At 34.9% G+C, this 20,546-nt stretch overlaps 1 protein-coding gene across 2 annotated transcripts; it reads left to right on the top strand.

The window, feature by feature from the left end:
- Positions 1-434: 434 nt before the first annotated feature.
- On the top strand, positions 435-20,505 carry LOC100783935 (CCR4-NOT transcription complex subunit 1). Of its 2 annotated transcripts, none has more exons than XM_006583488.4 (51): positions 435-725; positions 1,333-1,630; positions 1,781-2,009; positions 2,391-2,727; positions 2,845-2,958; positions 3,059-3,187; positions 3,264-3,455; positions 3,548-3,742; positions 3,961-4,098; positions 4,251-4,373; positions 4,464-4,717; positions 5,506-5,609; positions 6,505-6,599; positions 6,679-6,918; positions 7,765-7,956; positions 8,350-8,434; positions 8,553-8,620; positions 8,856-9,001; positions 9,740-9,848; positions 9,931-10,077; positions 10,161-10,208; positions 10,288-10,416; positions 10,504-10,743; positions 10,841-10,981; positions 11,083-11,168; positions 11,252-11,357; positions 11,621-11,716; positions 11,807-11,959; positions 12,747-12,929; positions 13,018-13,232; positions 13,316-13,445; positions 13,532-13,657; positions 13,746-13,790; positions 13,935-14,012; positions 14,183-14,299; positions 15,015-15,141; positions 15,237-15,337; positions 15,410-15,535; positions 15,660-15,743; positions 16,088-16,234; positions 16,323-16,451; positions 16,537-16,566; positions 16,703-16,849; positions 17,130-17,191; positions 17,958-18,111; positions 18,212-18,403; positions 18,496-18,600; positions 18,857-18,991; positions 19,620-19,856; positions 20,011-20,112; positions 20,234-20,505. In XM_006583488.4, the coding sequence occupies exons 1-51, from the start codon at positions 609-611 to the stop codon at positions 20,366-20,368; spliced, it is 7,218 nt and encodes a 2,405-aa protein (XP_006583551.1). In that variant the 5' UTR covers positions 435-608; the 3' UTR covers positions 20,369-20,505. The 2 variants fall into 2 exon arrangements, with proteins under 2 accessions (XP_006583551.1, XP_006583552.1); XM_006583489.4 differs by having other exon boundaries at positions 436-725; positions 7,768-7,956.
- Positions 20,506-20,546: the final 41 nt, after the last annotated feature.

Genomic DNA, 20,546 nt, shown 5'->3' with positions numbered 1-20,546 from the left:
ATCCGTACGAAAGACAAAACCAGGAGTAGAAGTGACAACCATTAACAGCGAAAAGAAGCTTACCTCGACGGTGGAATAGCCCGTTCAATGCACTTCCTCAATGCCGACACCCAATGGAGGAGAAGAAGCTCCAAAGGCCAATGAAAATGACATGGCGACACAAACGCAGAGAAGAAGAATAGCGGCGACGCAAATGGAGGTTGAGCTTCGTGTACGAAAAGCATGAATGGTGGATGGGTGCACCAAAATCTTTTAAATTAAAGCCATGGATATTTTTGACCTTTCAAATTAAATACTGGGCGCATCAATAATATTGCTGGATGCACCTGGCATCACCCTCAAAGTGGGCAAAGCCTAGGGTCTCATGCATCCGATCCAAGGACTTAACACTATCACATAAGATCATTTGGCATCTTCTTCCTGCAGTATAATGTTGAAATTGTGAAATTCTGCTGGGGGTAAAAAAAAAAAAAAAAGATAGGTGCACAGAGAAAACGCCATATCATTTTCACTTTACCCGTTTCCCATTTCTCATTTCCAACACCCAAAGCAACCTTCTTTTCACTCAAATCTCACGCATTCTGTGTACCAATTTCAGCTTCCCTGTGATGACACTTCTTCATTCCTTGCCCACCATGGCCAACTTCTCTTCCAACCAGATTCGCTTTCTCCTCAGCACCTTGAACGAAGTCAACTTTGACTCCATTTTCCATCAACTCTCTCAGGTCATTCTTTCATTTCCCTCTCTTCTTCCTCCTCCTCCTCAAAACCCCTATCTTCTTTTTCCGCACAATTTTTCTGGGTTTCTCTCGAATTTCGTGTTCGTGCTGTGTGATTGATAAAGTCTCTTTCTTTCTCATGTGGGGTTGCGGAAAATATCCTTTGACGGAATCGAATTTTAAATTGACTTCACCTGCTTGTGTGTGTGTGTGTGTGTGTGTGTGTCTGTTGAATGCTTTAATTTTGCGACCGTGGTGTGCGTTTGCTGAATATACTGTGTGCGGAAATGATTTTGTGGATTTGTGTAATTGGACGTGTTTAGGGTTTATAATACGACACGTTTGACTATTATTTGTGTATGCCATTTCTATGCTATTATTTTCTGAATGCTTTATAGACTTGCATCTTTGTTTATCTTCTGTCTCTTTTTGCATTTTGCTCTCCTGTGAATTACCCTAATTTGTGGAATAATAGGCAGAAGTTAGTCTTGGCAGACCTTAGTAGATTGCTTTGGGGTGCTCTTTAATTTTTAATTAATTCATATTTGGAACCTTCTCTGAATTGTCAGAATGATTGGATTGGTTATTGACGTGTAATTTCTTCCGCTGACAGTTTGCGGAATTTGGAACTACTGGGTGCATTTTGCTGCTTCAAACTTGCTTGGATCACTATGGCTATGCCAGAAGAGATATGAAAGACATCCAGCATGAGCCAATTCTTGGGGCAGTCATTAAGTACCTCTTGGACAAACCAAACTTCAGCACAGTGTTTTCTGAGTCGATGAAGAATATAGAAATTAATGAAAGTTTTTTAGAAAGTTTTTGCAATGGATTGCCGTTATCTTTATTGGAAAAAATTATCATCAGTCTTGCTTTATCTGATTCTGAGAATCCCGATGTCAGGCTGTGTGGTAAGTATGAAGTTAATTTCTTGTTTCAGTTCTTTCTCATTGTTTTTCCTACATGCATTTATTTTACTTGAAAAATATTGTTTTGTAAAGCTAATTTCATGGCCATTTGTGTGTATTATAAATTTGACTGGAAATGTTGCTCATGTATAGGCAAATTTTTTTGCATGGCTCGGATTGAGGAATTGTGTGCCAACCCTGGTTCTCTGAGTTTCCATGAGCAAATGCACAATGTTATCATGTTCCTAAAGCAGTCTGAGGGTTTTTCCAAGCATGTGGATTCCTTTATGCAGATATTGTCACTTGTGCAGTTCAAAGACACGCCACCTTTTGTCTTGACTCCATTGCTTCCTGATGAGATGCATGAGGCTGATTTTTTAAGGTGGTAACTTATTTAGATATCCTTTTTGAATTGTATGGTGACTGTGATACAGTTGTGGACAAAAAGTCATGGTAATCATAGATCACTTACTGATTACCATTTTATTAAGTTAAACTACTCATCATTCTGTCAATAATATTGAAAACATATTTGATTTAACGACTGAAATAAATGGTTAACACGAAACCTTTTGATCATTAATTTAAATTTAAAATGTTGGTAAAATAAAACTGACATCCACTTTTGAATATAATTGTATGTTTGTTTTATATTATTAACTATTAATAATATTTAATTCAATCATGAGATTATGATGTTGCTATATCTGCAATTTATGTTCAATCACATGCCTGCTTAGTAGCTTTCCCTGTCTCTTTACAGGAATATGGAGTTGTTCCATGACAGTGGAGAAAATGATTTTGATGCTATTTTGGCAGACATACAGAAGGAAATGAACATGGGTGATATCGTGAAGGAACTAGGCTATGGATGCACGGTTGATGTCTCACAGTGCAAGGAAATATTTTCACTCTTTTTACCTTTAACTGAAAATACACTCTCTAAATTACTTGGTGCAATTGCTTGCACCCGTACTGGGCTGGAGGACAGCCAAAACACATACTTAACTTTTCGTGCAGCCCATGGATACAATGTGTCTGAGTTGCCACCACTGAACTCTTGGAATATTGATGTCTTGATTGATACACTTATGCATCTTGTGAGTTTTCTTCAACAAAACTTAAAATTCCATCTTGTTATAAGCTTGTATTCCAGTTATTAGGATAAATGAAGTAAATGATCAAATGCTTTCGTTTTTCTGTGCTTTCTGGTACAGGCACCTCATACTAATTGGGTACGCGTTATTGAAAGCCTTGATCATGAAGGGTTTTTTCTTCCTAGTGAAGAAGCGTTCTCTTTTCTCATGTCTGTATATAAACATGCCTGTAAGGTATAATATTTGAACTTTACATATGCTTTTTCTGGAGCTTAATTGATCTACGTGCAAACTCTGGCATAAAATTCTGAATGTATGAAAATGATCCTTGCAGGAACCATTTCCTCTCCATGCCATCTGTGGGTCCATCTGGAAGAATACTGAGGGTCAGCTGTCTTTCCTTAAATATGCTGTATCAGCACCACCGGAAATTTTTACCTTTGCACACTCGGGAAGGCAGCTGGTATGATGATCTGTTTGCACATTGGCTGTTTCTTGTTCCCATCTCAAAATTTTTATGACAATAAATTGCTGTGCAGGCATATGTTGATGCAATTAATGGCCACAAGCTTCAAAATGGACATGCAAATCATGCATGGCTGTGTCTTGATCTTTTAGATGTCCTCTGCCAGCTAGCTGAGAAGGGTCATGCCAGTATTGTTCGATTAATCTTTGATTATCCCCTTAAACACTGTCCTGAAGTCTTGCTTCTTGGGCTGGCACATATTAATGTACAATTTAATAGATTCATATTTGCTGGTTCTCCACAGTAGCCCATTTTATGTCTTCTCTTGATATGAAGTTTGCATTGTTGTTCTTGCAGACTGCCTACAACCTCTTGCAGCAGGAAGTATCTCTGATTGTTTTTCCCATGATTTTAAAAAGTGCTGTAGGCAGTGGGATGATTCTTCACCTTTGGCATGTTAATCCCAATCTGGTATTGAGAGGGTTTATTGATTCTCAAAACAATGATGCAGACAGTATTGTAAGAATTGTTGAAATCTGCCAGGAGCTAAAGGTTGTAAAGTGTGTATTTTTCATTTTGGATGTTTTCTTGATAGATAGATTTCATGATTTTTCTTTGAATCTAAATTTTGTTAAAATAAGCTGTTCTAACTTTCCTTGGGCCCCTTTAGTTACTTTGCAATAAGCTTTTAAGTTTGTTATCATGAATGCTAATCTCTTGTCTTTGTTATTGTTTTTTGCCTTTTTTAACTCGTTTTATTTGTTTTACAGATTCTATCATCTGTGGTGGAAATTATTCCCTATTATTATAGTATAAGGTTAGCAGCTGTTGCATCAAGAAAAGAATTTCTTGACCTTGAGAAGTGGTTGAGTAGCAACTTAACTACATACAAGGAAGCCTTTTTTGAGGTAATAATGCCTTCTCTCATGCCTTGATTTTAAATTTTTTAAAGACAGTAGTATTACAGATTTATGCAGTCTTTTGGCCTTGTGTATTTTTAGTTGTACTCTGAATCTATTGTAGCAGAAAAGTGGCTGACATTGTTAGGCTTATTCTGCAGGAGTGCCTCAAGTTCTTAAAGGATACCCATTTTGGTGGATCGCAGAACCTTTCTGGCAAATCATTTCATCAGTCTGGTGCTGTTCTGAGTCTATATGCCGAGGCAACTGCTACCATCTTGAAGGTCATACTTCAATCATTTGCTTTCTCTGCCTGTCCTAGCCTCATTTGATTTTCATTTTTTACTGTGGGATCTGACCTTTTCTGATTACAGGTTCTTAAATCTCATACTGACTTGGTTGCTTCTAGACAACTTTCTGAGGAGTTGGAGAGGCTTCATATATCTATGATAGATACAAATCCAAGGCTTCAGAATGGTGGGACAGCTGATTCATCTACTTCTGATGGATATGCGGATGACATTGAAGCTGAAGCAAACTCTTACTTCCATCAAATGTTTTCTGATCAGTTAACCATTAATGCAATGGTACAGATGCTTACACGATTCAAGGAATCTTCAGTGAAGAGGTGATGTTTTTTAAAATTTTCATCTGGCGAATCCATTACTGTAAATAACATTGTAGTGTTGTATTATTTTTTAAGCTCTAATAAACAAAAAAAAACTTAACTTTTTGTTGATGTAATAGGCAGTACCCTTTGTATCGAAGTTTTTTATGCTCACTCTATCTGTTAATGCTCCTTAGTTCTTACCTTAGTGAACATAAATTTAAACTTTCACGGTCAAATTCATATCTGTATGTTCTTGTCCCTTGTTTGCAAATTCTGTCAATGGCATCTAATGTATTTTTATTGCTACAACTTTAGATACTAGATATAGAACTATCTACTTTTTATATTTTTGCAAATCATTCATTAAAAAAATACAGTAATGTTTGATCCTTGAACCTGTTGAAGATCACAATTGTTAATCAATTTCTTTAAGTTTTCAACTTAATGTTATATATGATTGGACCAACTAAAATTCTATCATGTGGGCTGTAACAGATCTGTATATTCTTGTCCCATTGTAGTTTGTTACCACTGTGCTTGAGTTGAAAACGTGCACAAATTCTTTATAATAAGAAAGTTGATTCTTACTATGTGGGTTCATTTTTAATTGTATATATTATTATATTTAATATTAAAGGAAACTTTAATTGGGAGTTTTACAAGAATTATATATTGTTAAGGAAAAGGTGTGTAGGGAATGTTTATATGATCTCTTTTTTTGATATCCTTTGTTTCCAAATAATGTAATTATTGTTTGGTCTATGGTTAAGTGCTAAAATTGCGTCAATGTTGGTGTGAGTTAACAGGGAGAAATCAATTTTTGAATGCATGATTGCAAACTTGTTTGAGGAGTATAGATTTTTCCCAAAGTATCCTGAAAGACAACTCAAAATTGCTGCAGTTCTCTTTGGTAAGTTTGCTTTTGACATTGCAGATGGGTTTAAGTTCTTTTTATGATCACCAATGTATTTGGGTTTGTGATAATGTTTCAACTAGGCAACTGTTGATCGGAATTGGTAAATTGCAATTTATGGAAAATGTTTTGAATGGAAGGTTATGTTCGTATGTGTTCATCTTGTAATCATTTTAAACTTTGGGATTGAATCTATGTTGAGCTTGAACAAGAAATAACCGAATTTGATTATGAGCCATGCCTTTTTGAGCTTGATTTAGATTTGGAGATTTTCTAAAATTTTTAAGTAATTTAAGATGTTGGACTTTGAGTAATGAGTGAATGACTACTAATGAATCATGTCATTTAATTAGTAATATTAAATATCTGCATAACTTAATTTGTTATAAGGAATGTAGAAAATAAATTATATATAATTGCGCAAACTTGAGCTTAATACCATTGAGTATCAAATTGAGCCTTTTACCAAGCCTAGTGGAGCTCACCCATATTCATCCTTTTGAAATACTTCATTCCTGCACTGCTACTGTTTGACATTGCCTTCACTTATTTATTGAGGTGTTTTTATTAAACATATCTTCTTTGTAATTATTAGTGGCATACATTGAACTGAGGTGAAATATTATATGCATAAGGCAGCATAACTGCATTTAGATGATAATGTGTTTTAGTAATTCTGTTTGCATGTAAGTAAACATCTCTTGCATGTAGTGTGTACAAATTAAGAGGACTTCTTTATCATACTGGTGTGTATTATTAAACTTGATGTTTTTGAGCTTGCACACTGCTTGCTTTAGCTAACGTTATCTTTGCACAATTTTGGAATTATATGCATATTCTCTAAGACCTTTTTTTGAACCATTTTACAATGCTTTTTTTTTACATGTTTCAGGTTCTGTGATCAAGCATCAGCTTGTAACTCATCTATCTTTGGGGATTGCTCTTCGTTATGTTCTTGATGCATTGCGCAAGCCTGCAGATTCTAAAGTTTGTGTTGTTTTGAAGAATGAATTTCTTTCAAGTTTTCATTCAATATCAGGGTTGACCTTGCTTTCATATGTTACAGATGTTTTTGTTTGGAAGTCTGGCATTGGAGCAGTTTGTGGATCGTCTTATTGAGTGGCCTCAGTATTGCAATCATATTCTTCAAATTTCCCATTTGCGCAGTACACATTCAGAAATAGTTGCTTTCATTGAGCAGGCTCTTGCCAGGATTTCCTCTGGTCATTCAGATGTTGATGGGGCGAGTCATGCTTCTGTTATTAGTAACCATCATTCTGCACAGGCTTCATTAGGGCATGTAGAGGTAAAAGTAAATTCTTTTTTCCCTTTGTATTTTCTTTTCTAACTTATGGCTCAATATAAGATTTTGATTTTAATTTTACGCTTGAAGCTGTTGTGTTGTTTGATGTTAAATGAGTTCTGGCACCCATGACCCACCTTCAGTATATATTTTTTCTAATACTTACAATTTACAAACCATTAATTGTAAACATTTTATACTATCTTTGTTTTCTTATATATTCCTACTGCTATCTGAAACTCTCATTAAACTAACCTGGTTGTTGTGCAGACTGTTCTTTTTGTTTTTTTTTTTGGTTATTAACTCATCTGTTCTTTAGCTTGAGCATTAGGTAAGATTGGTGTGAGCTTTCTAAGTAAATTTGTATATCCATTATGTGTTTTTAATAAGATTAGATGTTGAGAGTATTACGTATTTCCTTCAGTAACTGATGTTTTCATTTGATTAGATATTGAGTATTGTGTATTTCATTCAGTGTGTAACTGGGTAACCGGAAAACTGTTTTATAATCTCGTTTATATTATAGGCTATGCTGCTTCTCTGAATAATAGTAATTTGCTGAACCTATGGCTGGAAGGTCAGCTACATAACTTTGAGGTGTTTTTGTTTCCCATTTACATGTGACTATATTATGATAGGTTGTTAATGATTATTCTGTGGGACCTATTGCAGTGGTATTTTTTCTGTGCTAATTGTAGGGAAAGAAACCTGTTATTAATAGATAAAGGTCATAGCAGAATAACAAGATTATGTTCCTCTTTATAATAGATAAGTTATTTGCTTATCCTTTCACTTCCTGTCTATTTATCTGTTTAAGGTAACATATTTGTTCATGCTGTATCCTTGTAGCAGCTCAGTGGCTCTAGCGTCATACAACCTGGGCAACAACATTTGTCAATGCAGCTTCAACAACGACGTGAAAATCCGTTGGATGATCGTCTCAAAGCTTCTGTTGGTTCATCTACGGATGTAAAACCATTGTTATCTTCTCTAGGGCAATCTTCAGTACTAACACCTACTGATGCTTCTAGTACCAATAAGGTATTATACTTCTTTATTGTTTTAAAAACATGACGTGAATGATGTGCCTCTCTCTCTCTCTCCCTCTCCCTCTCCCGTTGCCTCTCCCTCTTGTAGTCTTGTGTATTCTTGCTTTTATTGTGTTGGAGACATACATGGGTAGCTGAGAAGGCTACTCTACAGTTCAGTTAAAGAAGCTGTTAGTTTCAACTGTAACTCTTTGCTGTTGGTTGTTGCATACTCAGTGATTTTCATGTAGTCTCTATTGAACTGCAAAATTTGTATGTGATTTTCTCAAAGAATACACTCTGGTTTATACTAATTCAATTTCTCTGCTTCTCATGCTTTATTGTATTGCTATTGCTCATGCTCATTATTTTATACTGGGACTTAATTCTGTTGCTATAATTGCAGTTACATAGCACAGTCAGCACGTCATCAATGCTATCTTCGTCTTCTCCTGGTTTTGTTCGTCCTTCCCGTGGAACTACTTCTGCCAGTATATTTCTGTTACTCTTGAACAGTTTCTCTTGATTAGCATAAAGGCATTAGCCTTTATTTTTGCTTTCATTTTGTGAATACATGTCGTGCTCCTTTGAACTGTGCATCTGATGTAGGGTTTGGATCTGCCTTGAACATTGAAACTTTGGTTGCTGCTGCTGAGAAAAGAGAAATTCCTATTGAGGTGATCTAGCCTTTTACAATAAATTGATCGGTTTGGCTGCTTTCTTGAGTTTTGTTAATGGATTTGTTCAGTTGTTTAGATTCTCAATGATTTTACATATCTGCTTGCTTACAAATGGTTTTGGAGTGTTTCATGTTTTTCCTGGTCCCTGTTTTACTTTAATTTCTTATACAAATCTAAATTTAGATTTCATTTACTTGCTGTAATTTAACCTTCATTTTTATGCTGTTAACAGGCTCCAGGGTCAGAGGTTCAGGACAAGATATTATTTATAATTAATAATGTTTCTGCTGCTAATATTGAAGCTAAAGCAAAAGAGTTCACTGAAATTTTGAAAGAGCAGTACTATCCTTGGTTTGCACAGTATATGGTTATGAAAAGGTTAGATTGATTCAAAAGTTATGTATCATGTAATTGCTTAAAAAATTTGCATCCATGTAGATATGAGCAAGGGTATGTATACTGAAGTGTAGCAACAGCAGGGAAGTTTAAATGGACCGTTGGGGTAAATGGAGAAATAAAAAGCATAGGGCACTTAAAACAGATTTTAGAAACTCTGAAATTTGGTTTTGGATCTGTTCTAAGTCCTACTTTACTTTGTTAACCAGAGTATAATTAGGGTATAAAATCACATGTAGTATTCTTGCATCATGGATTATGTTGAGTTCAGTGTACTTTCAGTGTATAATTAGGGTATATTTTGCCATTTCTCTCAGTGAATTTTAAGTGTACTAAATTTGCCATGCAAAATATACTGAACCAAGAGTTAACTGATTTGTTGACTCAGCTTAAACATGGAAATAATGAGAGTATTAGATGAAAGAAACAACTCATTGTTAATATTTTGCCATTTCTCTCTCTAGAGTGAATTTTAAGAAAGAACTGAATGTTAGAAGTTGAGAGAGAACAGGAAGTCATTAAAACTGTGATCTGAAGGGAGTTGCTTGGGGAATTAAAGAGGGAGGAAGCTTTTGTTTTACTAGGTTTTCATTTGTATATAATAAATCCTTTTTTTTCTTTCAATTCCCTCTGTATCCTACAACACAGCTGCTATATTTATCCCTATCAAATTGATACCTCCACTTTCTTCCACTTATACCAATTGATACTTATTTCTAGAGCGAGCATTGAGCCAAATTTCCATGACTTGTACCTGAAATTCCTGGATAAAGTTAATTCAAAGGCTTTGAACAAAGAGATTGTCCAGGCAACTTATGAAAATTGCAAGGTTTGAGCCTTGTTACTGTTCCCTGCTTGATTGAAGTGAAGATGTGTCAAAATTTTGAAATAACTGTTTGCATATTCTTCAGGTTCTTTTAGGATCTGAGCTCATAAAATCAAGTTCAGAGGAACGTTCTTTGCTTAAAAATTTGGGGAGCTGGCTTGGAAAGTTAACAATTGGCCGGAATCAGGTTTTGAGAGCTCGTGAAATAGACCCAAAGTCTTTGATTATGGAGGTATTTTCCAAATTAAATATATTTCAGGAGCAGATGGCATTTCAAGTGATCATTTGCTCATTGAATTGTTTTCCATGTTGCAGGCATATGAGAAGGGGCTAATGATTGCTGTTATTCCATTTACGTCAAAGGTATATTTATGATGTGATTATTTGTTTCATTGGTGTTATTCAATAGCATGCTACATTATCATTCAATTTTGTTTTATAGGTCCTTGAACCATGCCAAAGCAGTCTTGCATATCAACCTCCTAATCCTTGGACTATGGGCATTTTGGGATTGCTTGCTGAGATTTATTCAATGCCAAACTTGAAAATGAACCTCAAATTTGACATAGAGGTCAGTTTTTTTGTTTGCTTGCTGGAGTGTCTTTGGCATAATTTTGTCTCATCGATTTATTTATTGTGTAATCTTTGTGCTATACAGGTTTTATTCAAAAATCTGTGTGTTGATATGAAGGATGTCACACCAACTTCTCTCCTGAAGGATAGAAAAAGAGAAATTGAAGGAAATCCTGATTTCTCTAATAAAGATGTTGGGGCATCTCAATCACAAATAATTACTGATATAAAATCTGGCCTTGTACCTCCGGTAAATCAAGTGGAATTACCACTTGAAGTCACCAATCCATCCAACACAGGGGCTCATCCACATATACTGTCTCAGGTTTGTTCTTACATTCTTTTGGGCTTTTTTGATGATCCCCTTTTTTTGTTAAATTATAAATTGTAAATTATTTATTGGAATATTTCTGGGTGGATAGTATGGTGGTCCTCTTCATATTTCCTCGGGAGCATTGATGGAAGATGAAAAGGTTACACCTCTGGGATTGTCTGATCAACTTCCCTCTGCTCAAGGACTGTTACAAGCAAATCCTGCCCCAGCACCTTTTTCTATTAGCCAGGTTTGGATCTCAAAACTTGTTTCCTCTCTTTGATGGACCAATTTTAGCTTAGTTGCATACTACTTTTAAGCATAACCAATTACTACTTCTTGTGTTTATAGCTTCCAACACAGATACCTAATATTGGGACTCACGTTATTATCAATCAAAAGCTCAGTGGTTTTGGGCTGCAAATGCATTTTCAGAGGTATGGTGCTCACTTTAATGTTCTGCTTGTTTTTTGAATCTATATGTCTGAGTTACTATTTCCTATTTTTATTTTTTTTACAGAGCGGTACCCATTGCAATGGACAGAGCTATCAAAGAGATAGTGTCTAGTATTGTGCAGCGTAGTGTTTCCATAGCAACACAAACAACCAAGGAGCTTGTTTTAAAGGTTTACATATCAGTGAAGCCTTGCTGTTAAATGCTTGGTTATTTGTATTTCCTATTTTAATCTTTGCTACAGTGGACATGTCTAGGATGTTATGGTTTATAAAGTCACATTTTTTAATCTTGTCTATATCGTTTTTACTGCTTGATTAATTGTGTTAATCTAGAAATGACTGTTGTAGTCTTGTTTTAACTGGATGACTTCAACTGGCAAAGCTTGTACCCAGTTTGTTTTGCTTGATTTTAATTTATGTAATTAATTTGTAGGACTATGCCATGGAATCTGATGAGACACGCATATTAAATGCGGCACACTTGATGGTTGCTAGTCTGGCTGGAAGTTTGGCTCATGTTACGTGCAAAGTAATGCCTTTAATAAATTCTTTTAGGATTATATACTTTTAGGCTCGGTTTTGTTTTATTTTCTTTTCCCTAATGTATCATCTCTTCTAGGAACCATTACGGGCATCAATATCTGGTCAACTGAGGACTTCACTTCAGAACTTAAATATTGCTAATGAAATTTTGGAACAAGCTGTGCAACTTGTCACCAATGATAATCTTGATCTAGGCTGTGCAGTCATTGAACAGGCTGCTACTGACAAGGTTAGTAGCTAAATTTGTTTGTGGTTATAGCTATTTGTGGCAGTGGGGAAAATGAGTTTTTGTTGCTTCTTTTATTTGGTAATATAACAATAACAATTAATTTTATTAGCTTATTTTAGATGTTTCTGTTGTTTTAATTACTGTAGTGTATAGTACTGGTATATGTGAACTATCAATTGGTCACCTCTGTAAAATTTTTGCGTTTGTAAGAATGAGTATCTATCAAATTGTATCCTTTCTTGTATGTGATTATTTGATTACTTTGTGAAACACTTTCTGCTTGGGAAAGTGAAAGTGCATCCATAGGTCACAATTTATTTTGACCTTCTCTTGTTTAAATGTATTAAAGTGCACTAAACTAAAAAGAATTGCAAGGCTGCTAAATTAAGAATATGAATAGTAAACAAAAAGAGGCACAATATCAATGTACATTGTGTAGGTTATGGATTTCTTTTGATATGTACTATTTGCTATTTGGGTCTATCTATAAGGTAGTTTAAATCCACTATTGAAGGAAATATAGTATTTTTTAGGTTTAATTCTTCTATAATTCTGATAATACATCCTATTTATGTGTTTTTTAATTTTATATTTGCATATTATATTTGGTGTAACCTTGGAGTTTTGTTCAATGACTGGTGGCTACAAATGCCGTTTCTCTTCTGATTATAAATTTACAGTGATAAACATTGGTTGTTAATAATACAAGTTTTTCTTAGTAAGTCTTGATTTGTTTAATCCGATATTAACTAGCTTGTTGTCATTGATGCCATATACTATTTTATAGGCAATAAACACCATCGATACAGAGATTGGTCAACAACTCTCTTTGAGAAGGAAGCATCGAGAAGGTATGGGTTCTACATTTTTTGATGCAAATTTGTATCCACAAGGTTCTATGGGTGGTGTTCCAGAGCCTCTTCGCCCCAAGCCTGGTCAGTTGTCTCTCTCACAACAACGTGTCTATGAGGTATGCATTTGTCTTTTGTTAAATGTTTGGTGGGATTTATCACTAAGAAGAGCACTACAGAGTTTAATTTCTGTTCATTTATATTTAGGACTTCGTTCGGCTTCCCTGGCAAAACCAGTCTAGCCAGAGCTCACATTCTATGTCTGCTGGTGTCGCTGTTCAATCTGGCAATACTGGTCTTACTGGCACTAATGGTTCTGTATCAGGGCAGATTAACCCTGGATACCCTGTGACCACAGGGTATGAAGGAGTATCTAGACCATTAGATGATATGACAGAATCTAATTTGGCTCCACATTTTAGGTCCCCACTTTTTGTTCCCTATGCCTATGTCTTTGTCGGTCTATAATTATAATTTTATTCACAATCTGCATTTAATGTTTCAGTGCTTCCTCGATTAACATTAGAGCAGCTGATAGTGTTTCCCAGCACAGTATGGAGAAAGACTCTGTTGCCTCATTTCCTTCGGCTGCTTCCACCCCTGAATTGCATGCAGTGGATTCTTCTGAAGTGAAAGTGAGAATTTTACATGAACATCATTATTGCTCTTGCTTCTACTTTGTCATGATTGGTGTCTAAATGTGTTTCTTAATTATGGCAAGGAATCTGGAACTTCTCCACAGCCACTAGTTACATCAGGTGCTGTGGAGCGCCTTGGAAGTAGTTTTTTGGAGCCTTCTCTCACAACAAGAGATGCCCTAGATAAATTCCAAATTGTTGCGCAAAAGGTTGTTATGGATCTTTAGATTCTTGTGATATTAATCTGTGTATCCCATTGTAGAAGGTTATTGACAGCCTTTATGCTATTGGTTTCAGTTGGAAGCTATGGTCAGCAATGATTCCAGGGATGGAGAAATACAGGTATAATGCTGTGGTTCACACTTTTTCAAATTATACAGTCTTTACTGTTATGCCTAATATGAATTGTTATTACTTCTATTGTTTTTTTACCTCAGTAATTTTTTTCCACATGTTTTAATATCTGTTTTGGGTTCTTATGTTTAGGGTGTCATTTCTGAGGTTCCTGAGATCATACTTAGATGTGTTAGTCGAGATGAGGCAGCTTTAGCTGTGGCTCAAAAGGTGCACTTTCTTCTGCTGGGAATTTTATGATTCATAAATTTTACTGAATGTCTAATGCCATATGTATTATCATAAATTGGATTACTTCAGTAGTTTTATACTTATCGGCTATCCTATGTTTGATACCACTTTCAATTGAAGGGATTGACAATTAATAATTTTTTAAACAGGTTTTCAGGGGTTTGTATGATAATGCATCAAACAATATTCATGTCTCTGCTCATCTTGCTATCCTGACTGCCATTCGTGATGTTTGCAAGCTTGCTGTCAAGGAGCTTACTAGTTGGGTATGTTTCGTTTAACTGACAAAAGTCACATATTCTGTATACTTGAAGTTTTTTTTAATAAAATTGCATATTCGGAAAAAAATTATTCATTCTCATTCCTTAAATTTGATGGTTTAGGTGTATCTTCTGTTTACAGATAAATAACAAAATATTTCAAGATGAGAAACAGTTAATGATTGTTACTCTTTCCTTTGGTTTTTTATACAAGAAACAAAAAACTAATTCATCAAAACCAATGAAAGTAGTTAATAAATTTTAATTAATAATGTCAATTTTAATTTTTATTCACAATATAGCCATAGAATTAATTGTTTTAGTAGTGATTATGGTTAATGACACTACACATAATCAAGAGATAATTTTTTCTACCAATGAATGGCTTGTATTGTTAATAGGCCTATGAATGCATCCACTTGTATGGGAAAGAGTTAGTGCCTCATTAGTAGATTTCCAAATAAATTAAGGATATAAAAGGAAATTAGCAATTAATATATCTAAAAGTGGGTTATTTTTCTTATAATTAGGCCAAAAAGATGCATTCATTTTTCTCTTATACAAAGGACTGGAGGGAGTACCATCTAGAAACATTGATGCGTTAGTTATATTATGGATATGATCAATCAATGAGCAAATATAACCAGCTAACAACTAATATTCGAACAGTAACATTTGCTCGTGATTTGTTTATAAGTTGTGTATTGCGTACTCCTTGCAGGTAATTTACTCGGAAGAAGAAAGGAAATATAACAAAGAAATTACTGTTGGCCTCATCCGTAGTGAATTGCTAAATCTTACTGAGTACAATGTTCATATGGCCAAACTTATTGATGGAGGAAGGAACAGTATGTCCAAAGAAGATATCTTTTATGATTATACCTTTTTTATATTATATTATATTATAATTATAGTGAAACAACTTCTCTGGATGAATGTGCAGAGGCTGCAACCGAATTTTCCATTTCCCTTCTTCAAACCCTGGTTGTCGAGGAACCTAAAGTTATTTCAGAACTTCACAATCTTGTTGATGCTTTGGCAAAGGTTTGTATTTGTACTTGAGTCTCTGCATTCCTTACCGTGCCTTCAATTCCTTACAATAATTTTATTTTTCAGCTTGCTACAAAGCCTGGATGCCCTGAGTCATTACCACAGCTTCTTGACATGATCAAGAATCCTGGTGCTCTATCTTCTAGTAATGCTGGAAAGGAGGATAAGGCAAGACAATCAAGAGACAATAAGGTCATAAGAAAAATGTGGTTCAGCTACCACTTCTGTTCATGCTAATTTTGTCTTCTGATTTGTTATCCGTGATTGTTTTTGGTTTTTCTGAAATCTGAATTTTTTTGTCACCTAAAAAAAACAGGGTTCTGGTCTGTTACCTGCAAACAGGGAAGAGTTCAACAGCGTCGATTCTATTGAACCAGATCCTGCTGGGTTCCGGGAGCAGGTATCCTGAACTTGAAATTGATTATAAGTTTGAATTTTGTTGTATTGCTTGTTGAGATAATCTGGAATTGTTGCTAAATAATTGGAGTCATAAAAGAAAACATTGAATATATTTGCAAGATATGGCTATTGTAAGAATAATCTTGTTCTGAATGCCAAGAATATGTCCATATAGTTTCAGAATGATACTTGAAATTTAATAGTTTTTTTCTTTATTGCTTGCCTTTTATTTTTCCTTTGTTTAGCAAAGGGATATTAGTGTAACTTTCTTCTTTAATTATCTCTATGTTGGACCAGAGACTAAATTTGAACTCCTAATGATTACTTATTATGCACATATTGTAGGTTTCCATGTTGTTTACAGAATGGTATAGGATATGTGAACTTCCTGGTGGCTATGATACAGCTTCTACCCACTTTACATTACAATTGCATCAGAATGGGCTGCTTAAGGGGGATGATCTTACAGATCGCTTTTTCCGACTATTGATGGTGGCATTTCTTTCTTTATGCTGGTTACTCTTTTTCACTGATGATCAGGATGGTCAATTTAACCTCTTTCATTGATTTTTTCCCCCAGGAACTAGCTGTTGCACATTGCTTATCCACTGAGATGATTAATTCTGGGTCACTACAGTCTCAACCGCTGCAGACAATGTCATTTCTTGCAATTGAAATTTATGCAAAGCTTGTCTTCTCAATCTTGAAGGTTGTCAGCTGTATATCTTTTCATTTCTCTTATTTTCTTTTGGGTAGCTTTAGCATCTTAGCTGTTTGGTTGGTTGTTGGAACAGGGATCAAACAAACTCTTTCTTCTTTCCAAGGTGTGTAATAAACTAAAGTTTGAATGCATTCTCTCTGTCTCTCTCTCTCTCTCTCTTGCTATTTTTTTTGACAGCTTCTTTTGTGCTTTATTAATTATATTGTTGAGGTCTAATATTTCCCATTGCTTTATGACAGATTCTGGCAGTTACTGTCAGATTCATTATAAAAGATGCAGAGGAGAAGAAGGCCTCTTTTAATCCAAGGCCACTTTTCAGATTATTCATCAACTGGCTTCTAGATCTTGGTTCACTTGAGCCTGTTACTGATGGTGCAAATCTTCAGGTGTTTGTCACTTTCATTTACTTCTGCAATAGTATTTTATTTGTTTAAATTTTGGGTACAAAAGTGGGTTCAACTTGTTAATATGCAATAACATTGTTAATACTTGTTTTGTGAGTTTGAAATTGTTGAATTTTGTCAGTACTCAGTAGATGATTTTATGATTGACCAGTAATCACCTGGTGATTAGGCTGGTTTTTTTTGGCAATGCATTTCAGTCCAGTACCCAACAAGTTAATATTACAGGCATGCGTGTTTGACTAATACCACTTCATATTTGCAGATTTTAACTGCTTTTGCCAATGCATTTCATGCTTTGCAGCCCCTCAAAGTTCCTGCATTCAGGTTAGGATTTTCTACATGTGATTCATAGTTGGCTGTATTGTGGTTTAGTTTAACAAAAATGTTATTTGATTATAATGTAGACTTGTTAAGTGTTTATATGTTATGTTATCATGGAATTGCTGATGTTGCTGGATTCATTTAGAATTCGAATTCCTATTTGTCGAAAGATGAAAATATTGTTGTTAGAGATCATTTACTTCTAGTTTACTTTGTCAGATCTTTCCTTGCTAAATCCATGCATCTTTTTGCTTGATGTCCTTGTAGAGATACCTTAGTTAGAGTTCTTCTTTAGCATGCTTTCAGGAGGTTTCAGTTAAGGTTATGGTGGCTCTTATCTAGGAATTGTAATAATAGAATTTGAAACTTTTGCATTTATGTTGTGGTGCACAATGATAATTTGACAACACATTCTCTTTCTACCTAGATGTGAGAAATACAAAATGCAGTACTTTGTTACCTGTATATGTATACTAAAGTCCATAAAGTATTTTGTTTTCACTGGCTTTGCATATATACTACTATATTGGAATGATTATGTATGTTAATTGTCCTGATGCTAAATTTATCATTGTTTGGGGTAAGTATCTTTTATTAAGTTTATTTGATTATTTTTGTCTTTAATAAATTGAACCTAATGGCTCTCTTTTAACGATTCTTTGTCTGTGAAGTCTACAAATCACTTTTTATCTTGTATATCCATTTTTAATACTTGTTTTGTTTGATATTGTTTTATAAACTCGGTTCCTTTGTGGAAATGTTTCTTCAGTTTTGCATGGCTTGAGTTGATTAGTCACAGGAGCTTCATGCCTAAAATGTTGACTGGTAATGGTCAAAAAGGTTGGCCTTATATCCAAAGGTTGCTTGTAGATCTGTTCCAATTTATGGAGCCTTTTCTGAGGCATGCTGAACTTGGAGAACCGGTTTGTCTATATCTCGGTCTCAATTATTTGCTTCCAACTGGGTCTATGCACAATAATGCTTCTTACATCTACATTTTTTTTAAAATCTTTTTATGACCAGGTTCGTGTCCTCTATAAAGGAACACTTAGGGTGCTCTTAGTGCTACTTCATGACTTCCCTGAGTTTCTATGTGACTATCACTTTACCTTTTGTGATGTTATTCCTCCAAGTTGCATACAGATGAGGAATATCATTCTAAGTGCATTTCCACGTAGTATGAGGCTGCCAGATCCATCTACTCCTAATCTGAAGGTCTTATAATCTCATACTTTTATCGTTTTGTTATGGTTAAGGAGCATTAAGTTGGCGTAGTTGATATGACTGCCTTGTGCTTCTTTATGCAGATTGATTTGCTTCAAGAAATAACCCAATCGCCTCGCATTCTTTCGGAGGTTGATGCAGCACTCAAAGCAAAGCAGATGAAGGTTGATGTAGATGAATACCTTAAGGTCTGTTGCAATCCCTCTTAGAATTGGTTTTTGTTATTAATTGATGGTTTGTTATTATAATTCAGTAGAATGGATTATGTTTGTTGCTTGTCTATCACTTGTGAATTCATTTTGCTGAAGATTTTCTTCCTTTCATTTCTTAAACTGTTCACTCCAATCTATTTTGTTCTCTACATATTGTCTTGCTTAGCTTATTTATTTCTATGTTCATTTTTCTTGCTGTTTTATTTACAAGTGTTCAATCAAATTTCTGCAGACAAGGCAACAGAGTTCGCCGTTTTTATCTGAACTGAAGGATAAGCTGCTTCTCTCACCCAATGAAGCAGCTTCTGCTGGGACTCGATATAATGTGCCGTTAATTAACTCACTTGTGCTATATGTTGGAATGCAGGTACTTTAAATTGGAAACTTTTAATATTTGCCTCTGCATTAATGCCTGTTAGAGCATAATACTATAAATCTTGATTGACTGGAGCATATTTATATCCTTTCGTCTTTTTCATTTTTTTAATATGTAGACTTGTGTCACAATGCAGTTATCTAAATAATGCATAAAAAATTTGTTTTTTAGTGTTTATATTAGTAAATGTGTCATGAACCAACAACTTCTTCCATTAGGAGAATGATTAAACATTGAAGATTTGTGTTGAGTTTATGTCTAGTTTCCATTCTTCAAGAGTAATTTCTTACTGCAGTTTATAAGCTTGTGAAAACCACAGGAAATGAGAGAAAATACTGGAAAGCATATGATGGATCCGAGATCTTATAAAGAAAAAAGATGGATCCGAGAAAGAAAAAGCTACTAGAAAATAGAGAAGTTCTGATGTATGAAATATTGAAATTGTGATTTTATTCCGTTGTTTAAAAAAACACAACAGAAAGATATTTATACAAGCTATTTGTAACTGGTAATTACCAGTTTAGACTAGAAGGCTAACACAAATTAGTAACTGAATTGTGATTAACTATAAGTTGCAGCTGTAACTAGTTACATAACAAATTTTTATGTTTTGGTATAGGCAATCCATCAGCTTCAGGGACGAACTCCCCATACTCAAACATCAGCAAATGCTTTCCCCTTAGCCGTATTTTCTGTTGGTGCTGCATTGGATATTTTCCAGACCCTAATTGTGGACTTGGATACTGAAGGGCGCTACCTTTTCCTAAATGCTATTGCCAACCAACTGCGTTATCCTAATACTAATACACACTACTTTTCCTTCATCCTTCTGTACTTGTTTGCTGAATCAAACCAGGTACATCTAAACTTGTGGCATGTTTTTTTATTTAGTTCAATCTAACAAATTCTAGTCAAACCTGTTTTGTGCTTCTGATCTTGTGTTTCCAATTATGTTTTATATGGTCTGGATAGCATATATTTAATTGGATATTCTTGTTTTGACATAGCAGGAAGTTATCCAAGAACAAATTACTAGAGTCTTGTTAGAACGCCTAATTGTTAACCGTCCTCATCCCTGGGGTCTCCTCATTACTTTTATTGAGCTGATCAAGGTACATTCTTTATTTTGCTCGTGTAATTTTCTCTTTTTGATACAGATTATGGGTATCCTTCACAGGTTATTAACCAAATCTCTTTTCTTTTCTCTCTGCAATTTTTCTTTTTGTTTGCCAGAATCCTAGGTACAATTTCTGGAACCGGAGTTTCATAAGATGTGCACCGGAGATTGAAAAACTTTTTGAATCAGTGTCAAGATCTTGTGGAGGTCCAAAACCAGTGGATGATAGCATGGTTTCGGGTTGGGTCTGATTTCCCGTAGTCTTTTGTGGTTGTTAGTCCTGTGTAGGTTAGCCAACCATGTTAGTTAGGACTATTTATACTGTTGTTAATCTAGCAGTGTTGTTTTTACATTGTAAATTATGTTTTAGTGAAACTCTCTTCTTTCAGATGTTATGACCATGTACTTGTTTATATTGCAGCATGAGTC

Source organism: Glycine max, chromosome 7 (assembly GCF_000004515.6).
Source record: "Glycine max cultivar Williams 82 chromosome 7, Glycine_max_v4.0, whole genome shotgun sequence".
Taxonomy (NCBI): Eukaryota; Viridiplantae; Streptophyta; class Magnoliopsida; order Fabales; family Fabaceae; genus Glycine; species Glycine max.
The sequence above is the reverse complement of the archived record's forward strand: the minus strand, read 5'-3'. Positions and strand labels throughout refer to the sequence as shown.

Excerpts from the sequence above, each read along its gene's own strand:
- LOC100783935 (XM_006583488.4), top strand. The coding sequence starts at position 609 with ATGACACTTCTTCATTCCTTGCCCACCATGGCCAACTTCTCTTCCAAC. Across the intron at positions 14,300-15,014 it reads TCAAGGAGCTTACTAGTTGG|GTAATTTACTCGGAAGAAGA; the intron begins GTATGTTTCGTT and ends TACTCCTTGCAG. Across the intron at positions 18,404-18,495 it reads CATCTACTCCTAATCTGAAG|ATTGATTTGCTTCAAGAAAT; the intron begins GTCTTATAATCT and ends TTCTTTATGCAG.